Source organism: Petromyzon marinus, unplaced genomic scaffold (assembly GCF_048934315.1).
Source record: "Petromyzon marinus isolate PM22_M1 ecotype Great Lakes invasive population unplaced genomic scaffold, UKy_Petmar_22M1.pri1.0 PM_G_Scaffold_47, whole genome shotgun sequence".
In the NCBI taxonomy this organism is placed as follows: domain Eukaryota; kingdom Metazoa; phylum Chordata; class Hyperoartia; order Petromyzontiformes; family Petromyzontidae; genus Petromyzon; species Petromyzon marinus.
Window position 1 is genome coordinate 1,579,621 of NW_027422999.1, and position 10,920 is coordinate 1,590,540.

General features: G+C 40.3%; 1 protein-coding gene across 2 annotated transcripts; it reads right to left on the bottom strand.

The window, feature by feature from the left end:
- Positions 1-326: 326 nt before the first annotated feature.
- Positions 327-9,030, bottom strand: LOC142917379 (speckle-type POZ protein-like). 2 transcript variants are annotated; one of them, XM_076062025.1, is made up of 8 exons: positions 8,937-9,030; positions 8,250-8,371; positions 7,926-8,077; positions 4,580-4,707; positions 3,656-3,833; positions 2,191-2,246; positions 1,641-1,763; positions 327-617 (listed from the first exon to the last, which is right to left on the bottom strand). In XM_076062025.1, exons 1-8 carry the CDS (start codon positions 9,012-9,014, stop codon positions 462-464), a joined length of 993 nt encoding a protein of 330 aa, XP_075918140.1. In that variant the 5' UTR covers positions 9,015-9,030; the 3' UTR covers positions 327-461. The 2 variants fall into 2 exon arrangements, with proteins under 2 accessions (XP_075918140.1, XP_075918141.1); XM_076062026.1 differs by lacking the exon at positions 8,937-9,030 and adding an exon at positions 8,797-8,884 and having other exon boundaries at positions 329-617.
- Between the last annotated feature and the right edge of the window lie 1,890 nt (positions 9,031-10,920).

Sequence of the window (10,920 nt, forward strand, 5' to 3'; positions counted from 1 at the left end):
TGTGAAAGTAAACATATTTGCTTAAATTAACATTATTTTCAAAGCAGAGGAAAGTTGGTAGTCTGATGCAAAGTCTTCACGGTTGTTTGCATGGAGGCCACAGGTAAATAACCGCACCGTGCAGCCAAAGTTTTCCTGGTCATAGATGTTCTTTGCCTGCCACCGTTAAGTCTGTTTGAGACGCTTGCATGGAGGTCCCAGCTGTGGAGACTGGGCCGTGGCCAAGGCACGGAAAGCATCCGCAACCAGGTGAGGGCGAGACAGAACCATGGACTTCCAGCCCGCCGTCTCCATTACGTCCATCGCATGACTGCAAGTACAAGTCAGGGTTAAGCGAGCTCCTAATAAGCAGTGTCTATAAGGATTGGGGCAAACGGTTAGTCTCCATTAAAAGGGACTGTAATGCAAATTGCCAGGTAACATCATCAATGTTACGCAGCTCAGTGACAGTCACACTCTCACTAGACTTGCCTGTTTATTATGAAGTCAATGGCCCGGGCCTTCAACTGCTCTGCACTGTGCAAATCGGCCAAGATCAAAGTCTCTACAACATTTTCCACCGACAAGTTTGTGCATAGTGCCTCCTCGCACATCACCTTCAACCTCTCTAATGCATACTTGAGAAAAGTAAAAACAAAGTGCAATTTCAGTATTAAGAACACTATTTTCTCTACCTATTTCGCTTGTATAACATTCCCTCACCCCATGAACTACTTTATAAACGCAGTATATAGCAGTCAAATGTTTGAGAATTTTCTTAAAACATGGCATCAACCTTTCAGCATATTTATGTTTTAAGTCATGTATTTATTGATCTCTACTATAATTAGGGGTCCTTGTCCTAAACTTTATTATATTGGTTACAAAGTCATGCAAATTACAAAGGAGGTGAGATGTTGTTTTCCAAGAGCTTAAAGAGTTTGGTTGTTAAGCTGATAAACAATGCAACTGCAAGCCACCATATTTCAACTCTAGCATAATATTAAACTTTAATGAACAAAGCTTGAACATGCGACTTTATACGATTTGTATTCTTATTTCATTACAATCGCTTTAGGAACTATTGAATATGATGTTCCAGAAGGGAGAGTAATGACTCTTAACTGATTATCTGGCAGATCTTCAGGAACAGCAGGATATCCGTTTCCTTAATAAAAGTATATTTGTTCCAATTTATTTCTATACAGCCATGCCATATCAAACAATCTTTTAAAACACTTCCCTTTATTTTATTACTAATTGTATCAATTGTTAATGTGATTAACAAAAAACCCTCAATACAAGAACACACAGCCAAATGGTTGCACTTAGGATAAAAATGCTGCATGTGAATGCACTTCAATGCACACGTACTAGCCTCTAGCATGGACTAATACCAGTTTGACATTCAATTCAATTGTGAAATTGCATGACAATTTATATTTTTTGTTGAAAATTCAATCATCTCCCAGGACATCAATTCCAAAACCTGAAAGCACTAATGTGAACGTCTACATCATATACATTTGCTATTCATATTATTTGTGACACGGGCTTTAGAAAATACCTAAATGCTGTTTTAATTTCACTTGCGACCTACAACTGCATACCGATACATCACAAGGTGGTGCGATCTCATGTTAATATTTTAAGCGTGTAACCTTGTCAGCAGCGGCCAGCAGCTCATCAGCCATCTTCTCCAGGTTTGGAGCCCTTCCCGTATAGACAAAACTCATCATTTCCTTGAACACGTCAGGCTCCACATCATTAATCTCCACTCGATTCTGCAAGGTAGCAACACAATATATTCAAATTAACTTCGGCATATATTGGGAGACGAAAATATAGCATTAAATTAAATAAACATCCTTTATATCTACACAACACATGTAAAGTGGCTCCATTCAAGTTGTATTCAACTTGCCGATGACTATTTATTGCGCGTAATAAATCCATTCTTGACACACATGCAATGGCCTTCTGTGAAATGTTGTATAAAAAATAGCTATAAAATACAATCTAACATTCCCTCGGAATGAATACTTTTTGATAATAAACGTGCAATGCGCCAAAAGAGTTACTAGGGTAATAGTTCAACATTTGACAGCACTCTCAAGAGATACTTATCAACCGATCCATTGTGACAAATGCACCTTGGAAATGTATGATCACAGTATTAATGTGCTGTATTAAGATTGCATTTAAAGATACCTTTTTGCTCTCTTCCATTTCATGTTCAAACATAGCATTAAAAACAAGTGACCGACCTGAAAAAGGTAAAGCAACTGTTAACAAATAGAGTAAAACCTTGGATTGCGAGAATAATTTGTTCCGGAAACGTGTTTGTAATCCAAAGCACTCGTATATCAAAGCACTCGTATATCAGTTGTGATCACGTGACGCTCGGCAGACAAAGCGTATACGTACTACTCGTATTGCAAAACCTCACTCGTTTATCAAATTAATATTTATTAAAAAAATTTGCTCGTCTTGCAAAACACTTGCAGACCAAGTTACTCGCAATTCAAGGTTTTACTGTACAGTGAATTGGAAAAACACCAGAATGTGGTACAGACACATTTAGATGTTATATCTAGAGATCAAATAATCTAGATACAAAAGAGGTAAAATCCAGATCCATATTTTATTTCATATGGCATATCCATTACAGATTTGTCAAACATGGACGCAAATAAATGTCCAAATTAGAGGCTCAAAACCTACACCATAACTGCATTGTGAAAAATGAATTCCTGCACAACAACGATATAGTGAAGTAAATAAAAACGGAATAAAAACTTTAGCAACAGGCTAATTAAATATGTTCATCTCTCACACAATACAATATTACATTTATATATGTAGTGACATCGCGAATGTCACTGTGTAATGCCGGCTATAGAGAGGCACGGCGTGCGATGTATTAACATCGCGGGCACCACGTGGATGTGGGTGCAGTACCGGCCCGAGAGGGGCATGGTGAGCGCTGTCTGACAGTGCTGAGTGGCACCACGCTCTGCGTGCGGTGCCGACCCCTACAGGATAGGGTGTGAGAGTGCTGGCCATGGGAATGGGGTTACCAAGGGCCATGGCACTTGACCACGAAGGACACGTGACCGGTAAAGTGTACACAGGGCCCCCAGGTGGGGGCTAGGGGTGGTCACATGTCAGGGCCGGGAACCCGCTAGAGGATTCCAGAAGGTGGTCGTGGCCAAGGGCGGAGCCACCCCCGCCACAGAGGATAAAAGCCGGGTCCCTGAGAGGGACCGGCTGCTGTTGTTCATCCTGAAGAATCTACGTCCTACAAGAGTCACCAACACGTGGACCCGGACCCCGGCCAGGGTCCGGTCCGTCGTAGCTAATTCCCGTGTAATTAGTGTAGATAGCCTGGTGGTCCACCACCATAGGTTGTTCATGTGTTACGGGGTAGTACCCCGTGTGTCGGTTGAAGAAGTGCATCTGTGACTCAGTTGAATTCATTACACATATTTACTGATGTATCCTTTAACAAAAAGCATTACAAATTGACGTAAGCATTTGCCAGTGTAAGTTAATAAAATTCAGTGTAAAACAGGAAATGGCTGTAGTTGATTACCCCAAACTAATTACAGTATCATTAATTATATGGTTCTATTGTACACTAAACGACGCATGTGTTGCTTGTTGTGGCACAGACCTGCCAATACGGCCTTGTGTGCTTTAAACTCCTGGCCACCAACACGAAGCAGGCAGTCAGTGAAGCGGGAATTGTCCCAGATCTCCCCGAAGTCAACTGCCAGCCGGCAATCTGGCACTATCAATGTACTCATGCTGGATTGACCAGAAATGTTCACGGAATCCTGCACCACACTAACCTGCATAGACATCAACCAGCTTTGAGAAGGCATTTGATGATTGAAGATGTAGGCTTTGGTTCAATCAAGCAAGCAAATCTGCACAGACATCCTATATCAGAACAAGTGTTGTGAATAATGCCAAAATAGAGGTCCGTGAAATGTTTTTCATATTAATCAATTTTCATTCTATATTTTTGTCAAGTTATTTTACACTGTATAAACAGTTTAAACAGGTAGTGAGGCCCCTAATTATGGGTTCTGCACAACAACAGAGGAAGTGAACAGCCCTTCTTGATGTGCTTCCTTTCATTATCAAAAATGCTTGTATTTTGTAAAGTATTTTAAAGATAAAAAATATAAATCTGGCTGATTAAAAGGACCCCCCTAAGGACAAGAAACATTTACATCAAACTGGCTGATGTCCGAGAATAGGAAAAGGAATTCATGTGGCGACATTTAAACAAAACACTTTATGTAATACCTGACATTCTAGTTTATAAAAATGTCAAGGTTTAAATATAAACACTATCCAGAGGGAGAAAACCTAAAAAAAATTACGCTTGATTATTTAATTGTTGTGCTATGTTAACTCTAGCACCAGTGGAGGAAAAACGTGCTTGTAAAACTCATGTTAACAATTTCCTTGTATGGAACAGGGAAAGTAATTATTACAATCTTCAATTAAGTAGAATATTGACTCCAACTGTGCAATTGTAATGACTAAAATAGAAAATTACACATTAGCTGCAGCATGTCATACTTACTTCACCAAATAGTGTCAGTTTGTTATCTGGAAGCAAGCTATTAGATTCATCAAGCAAAAAATCTCTTCGAATGATTTTTTTAAATCCCCAGTCTTTTCCTTGGAAAAAGCGGTATGCTCGCGGGCTCTCTGTAAAAAAATAGATTTCAAACAATACTCACCAGTTCTTACAATAAACGGTGGTAATTTCATGTAATGGGAAAAACATTTTTTATTCTATTTTCAAAGTGTAAAGACAGCAATGTATTCTAAAGCCCTGCGCCACGGTGGCAGTCAACTACCTCGCCTGGTATATAGGTCATGGGTTCGATCTCAACCCTGATGCCTGTATATTTGGAATCTGCATGTTCTCCTTGTGGTTGCATGTATTTTTATCCAGATCTTCCGGTTTTTTCCTCCATATTTATAAAAATCCAGAGTATTTGGCTGCTATACATTTCCACACAATAAGCCATCTCGTTAAGCTATCGTTTGTGGCCGGGGCACTTCTGAAAAAGAGCTATGTACAGTGAGGGAAAAAAGTATTTGATTCCCTGCTGATTTTGCACGTTTGCCCACTGACAAAGAAATTATCAGTCTATCATTTTAATGGTAGGTTTATTTGAACAGTGAGAGACAGATAAACAACAAAATTCAGAAAAACGCATGTCAAAAATGTTATAAATTGATTTGCATTTTAATGAGGGAAATAAGTATTTGACCCCTCTGCAAAACATGACCTAGTACTTGGTGGCAAAACCCTTGTTGGCAATCACAGAGGTCAGACGTTTCTTGTAGTTGGCCACCTGGTTTGCACACATCTCAGGAGGGATTTTGTCCCACTCCTCTTTGCAGATCTTCTCCAAGTCATTAAGGTTTCGAGGCTGATGTTTGGCAACTCGAACCTTCAGCTCCCTCCACATATTTTCTATGGGATTAAGGTCTGGAGACTGGCTAGGCCACTCCAGGACCTTAATGTGCTTTTTCTTGAGCCACTCCTTTGTTGCCTTGGCCGTGTGTTTTAGGTTATTGTCATGCTGGGATACCCATACAGGACCCATTTTCAATGCCCTGGCTGAGGGAAGGAGGTTCTCACCCAAGATTTGACGGTACATGGCCCCGTCCATTTTCCCTTTGATGCGGTGAAGTTGTCCCGTCCCCTTAGCAGAAAAACACCCCCAAAGCATAATGTTTACACCTCCATGTTTGACAGTGGGGATGGTGTTCTTGGGGTCATAGGCAGCATTCCTCCTCCTCCAAACACGGCGAGTTGAGTTGATGCCAAAGAGGTCCATTTTGGTCTCATCTGACCACAACACTTTCACCCAGTTGTCCTCTGAATCACTCAGATGTTCATTGGCAAGCTTCAGACAGGCATGTATATGTACTTTGTTTTGCAGGGGGACCTTGCGGGCGCTGCAGGATTTCAGTCCTTCACGGCGTAGTGTGTTACCAATTGTTTTCTTGGTGACTATGGTCCCAGCTGCCTTGAGATCATTGACAAGATCCTCCCGTGTAGTTCTGGGCTGATTCCTCACCGTTCTCATGATCATTGCAACCCCACGAGGTGAGATCTTGCATGGGGCCCCAAACCGAGGGAGATTGACAGTTCTTTTGTGTTTCTTCCATTTGCGAATAATCGCACCAACTGTTGTCACCTTCTCACCAAGCTGCTTGGCAATGGTCTTGTAGCCCATTCCAGCCTTGTGTAGGTCTACAATCTTGTCCCTGACATCCTTGGAGAGCTCTTTGGTCTTGGCCATGGTGGAGAGTTTGGAATCTGATTGATTGCTTCTGTGGAAAGGTGTCTGTTATACAGGTAAGCTGAGATTAGGAGCACTCCCTTTAAGAGTGTGCTCCTAATCTCAGCTCATTACCTGTATAAACGACACCTGGGAGCCAGAAATCTTTCTGATTGAGAGGGAGTCAAATACTTATTTCCCTCATTAAAATGCCAATCAATTTATACAATTTTTGACATGCGTTTTTCTGGATTTTGTTGTAGTTATTCTGTCTCTCACTGTTGAAATAAACCTACCATTAAAATTATAGACTGATCATTTCTTTGTTAGTGGGCAAACGTACAAAATCAGCAGGGCATCAAATACTTTTTTCCCACACTGTAGTTCAGTGGGCCTTGCCTGGTAAAATAAAAATAGTTCAGTTTAGCTTTTAACTTCAAGGTAGATGAAAATCAGACCTGGATTTAAGTGTATGAAGATATAGTTCATATGGATTAGTTGAATGTGTTTGTGTATTAATAATGCTTGTCTTTGTAAACATGGTTGTGTGACGTGAGTTACATGTTAACATTACCAAAGACAACACCAAAGCAAATAATAAGAAAAAAACATGAAAGTTTAAAACAAAAAGATAGATTTAGACTCTCAGAAACATGTTAATAGCCTTAGCAAAGCACAGTAAATGTATGGATGTCATCACTTAAAATAGTTATCGCGCATTGAAAGAGTATCCTGAAAGTAATAAGGCAATTATAAAACAAACAATATGAACCACTAAAGCAAGGTAAAGGAGAAGTGTGAAATGGGATGAAAATGCCAACCTTTGTAAAACCACCAGAAATGAATAAAAAAATGGATGAGAATACAAACAAAAATAATGAAGTTGTAATAAACAGTGAGTGCAAGCAGAAAAATAAAGCCGTCACTTGATAAATTACAATGGAATAACACATGGTGAAGATTGTAAAACTAGGAAAAGAAATGTCCGTGAATGACAATGTCCAGGTACACTAAGCAAAATAAAATAATTATTGGAGGGTCAATATCATGGAAAACACAAAAAATATGCATAATGGCAACTTCTGAAGGTGGAACAGGATCAAGAGCACTTTTGGAATATTAATTTGATAATGAAAAGTTGCAATGTGCTACAGGATGAAAGATTCCAATCTAGTGCATATTACCTACTATGAAACACTGATTACAAATAGAAACACTGACAAATGGAACAAAACCAAAAAGTACACAAAGCGTGGAGAGAAGTATGTTGAGAATTACAGTGAGAAACTGAAAGAGGAACACGTTGGTCAAATCAAAACGGCAAATTAGAGACAACATATTGACTGTTGTAAATATAGATTGGGCTTGGACAGGACACATCGCTAAATGGGATGGTTGATGGATGAGACTAGTGGTCGAATAGGAAGAAAAGTAGAGTACATGCCCAAGACGATGTCAAACGTAGACAAGGAGATATTAGATCAGCTCATGTGAAGAATGAGGGATGGTGTTCGTAAGGTTTATACAATGTTTCAAGCAGTCGATAAATAATGGCTGATTATGATATAATCCTGTTACCAAATACACATATGACGTGAATTGATACTTAAATACAAGTAGTTTCACCCATAGCCTTGGTTTCCTCTCCCTTGGCATTAAGAATAGAAACCTTGAACTTGGCGTAGACTTCACTCTTGGGACAGCTGACCAATAACAAGTACAACGATAGGTAATCTTTACTCTCTTCGTCAAGACCCTTGGGGTGTATGCGTAGGCACCTGATTGAACATATAAACAAGACATATTAGGTGTGTATGTACGCGCAGACTACATTGCTAAAACAATATAGTATGAACTAAAACATGCACTATGCAAAATTGTTCTAGTAAAGCACCTCCGTGAGCATTGTGATTTTTTTTAATGTCATAAAATAGCCAGAATTTACTGTACCATTTCAATGTATCATTGGTGCCTGCTGAAAATGTAGAACTCTTGAGAACTTGGCCCATTTCTTCACGACAGAAGCTGAAATTGTTGATGGTCCACATATAAGAGAACTTTACAACCTTAACCTGAAATACACGAGCACATAACAGCTATAAAGCTCATTCATTACCATAAATACATGACCATTGACAAACCCTCAAGTATTTCACCCACACATCTGAATATTGTGCTCAAAAACACAAACTGCCTATAAGGAAAGAAACATTACTGTACATGAAAGGGTCTTATTAGTGTTCTGGGATTACCTTGCATGTTCATTACTGCACAGCGTTAACACAACAAGTCTCAACATGTCATAGATTAGAGTGTGCAATAAAAGGCCTTTTTATTTTTTTTATTTGATAAAAACTGCTGCCCCTTTTGTAAAAATACACTACCAGTCAAAATCAGAGACAATTATCTAGTATAATGTTGTTAGTGCAATTCTATGAACTTTGCAATCTGATGTACAAAAATAGCCTGTACAATGATAATCCATAATTGCACTTACACATAATTATGAAACCATTTTGGATGGCTTTGCGATGAACAAAAAACGTGTAAAAGTTAAATGCATTAGCCATGCGCATACTTTGACCGGCACAAGACGGAGACCCGTTGAATGTGATTGGCCACAGGGGAACAAGTTACCTGTGTGTAGCACCAGCTTTCTGCGATGGGCGCATTGGACATTTCAGACGGAGGTGGGGGGCTCGGGGCCCTGGACATGTTTGCATTGAACGCGAGGGAAGTGACATCATCAGGTGACATTAAGAAAGAAGTGACATCATGAGGTGACATTAAGCAGGAAGTGACATCATCAGGCGACATTAAGAAGGAAGTGACATCAGGCGACATTTAGACGGAAGTGACATCATCAGGTGACATTGAGAGGGGGGAAGTGACATCAATAGGCAACAATAAGAGGGAAGTGACATCATCAGGCGACATTAAGAAGGAAGTGACATCAGGCGACATTAAGAGGTAAGTGACATCATCAGGCGACATTAAGAGGGAAGTGACATCATCAGTCAACATTAAGAGGGAAGTGACATCATTAGGCGACATTAAGAGGGAAGTGACATCATCAGGCGATATTAACATGTAAGTGACATCATCAGGCGATATTAACATGTAAGTGACTACGAGATTACGAGTTAAATGTTCTTGCTGTGGTTTTCACACCTGACGATGATTGCTTGTGTTGCGGTCGAAACGTCGTAAGAATTTTATTGTTTTATATTTTTTATTATTTTATTGTTTCCCTTCTACGTGGTGACTTTACCGAAAGAACAAAGAATATGAATCGCTGCAGTCACGGAAGATTTAAATAATTAAATAAATCGCCAGAGATTGATTATTCGTGCAAAAGAGCGTCGCGTAACCGATCACTCAGGAGTGGGACCTGCGCCTTTAGTGGCACCCCGACGTGAAACGAGCACACGGCACCAACTGTCCCCACCTCCTGAAACGGAACGGGGTTTTACAATCGATGCACGTGCAACTAGTCTCAATGATTGTTGCGCACAGGAGTGCTTCAGGAGAGCATCAGCGAGGTTTTACTGTTCCTCCTCCACTGGAGGGGCGCAGGCTACAGCACAGCGGTTTACCACCAGGCACTCCGTAGTTTGGGTTGTGTGGACACAACATCGCAGGGCTGTGAGACTTCTTGAAGGAGGAGATGTGGCACATCAGCCTGTTGATGTTTTGATTTAAAGCTTTCGTTACTGCAGTAATTCATATTCTTAGCTCTTTCGGTAAAGTTACGTTGAAGAGAAACAATAAAATAATAAAATATATTGTGCTTTATATATATTTTATTGTTTTATTGTTTCCCTTCAACGTGACTTTACCGAAAGAGCTAAGAATATGAATTAGTGCAGTCACGAAAGCTTTAAATCAAGAGTCCATCTATGTTCTGAAAAGAGGAGATGGGAGACAAAAAAATAATTTATGCTGTCTGAAAGCCACCGTAAGCATGAACAATCAATTAAGACCTGAAATGGTTTATCAAATCCTTCCAATGATTGCTAAGCCAGAGTCCATCTTCTCGGTTGAAATTGTCTCTGTGTTTGTATATGTGGATAGCCTCATGAACAAATCTCTCATGGTAGCCAGATGGATTGCAAAGAACCTCTGTCTTGGAGAAGTCAATGTCATGTGAGCCTACTGAATTATAACAGTGATCTGCCATGGTCGAGGTGTTGGTCCTACCGTGTTTAAGGTCTGCTTTGTGTTCACGAATGCGGTCCGAGACATGGCGTTTGGTTTCTCCAATGTAACTACTACCACAGAGGCAACTTAGTTTGTAGACACCAGGGTACTGTATGTCGTGATAGCGAACTAATGCGTATAACGCTCCCACGTTTATAATGAACTTAGGTGGGTGACCACTATTGATTCCCATGTCACAGGGCTATACCTAATACATGAAAACTTGAAATGAAACTTGAAATAACAGACTGTTGAGGCAATTGCTGTTGGGGAGTAGCAGCGTCTATGAAGGCTGGCACAGCACACGAGCAGTGGGTGGCCAACAGCAGGCCCGGCCACCAGAGACCCACAGAGACCCACAGGGACACACAGAGACCGACAGAGACACACAGAGACCCACAGAGACTCACAGAGACCGACA

Bases quoted from the DNA above. Each gene is read 5' to 3' on its own strand.
- LOC142917379 (XM_076062025.1), bottom strand. From the start codon at position 9,014: ATGTCCAGGGCCCCGAGCCCCCCACCTCCGTCTGAAATGTCCAATGCG. The intron at 4,708-7,925 runs GTGAAACTACTT...ATTTTTTTACAG, and splicing joins AGAGGAAACCAAGGCTATGG to AGAGCCCGCGAGCATACCGC. The intron at 618-1,640 runs GTTACACGCTTA...ACTTTTCTCAAG, and splicing joins TGCTGGCCGCTGCTGACAAG to TATGCATTAGAGAGGTTGAA.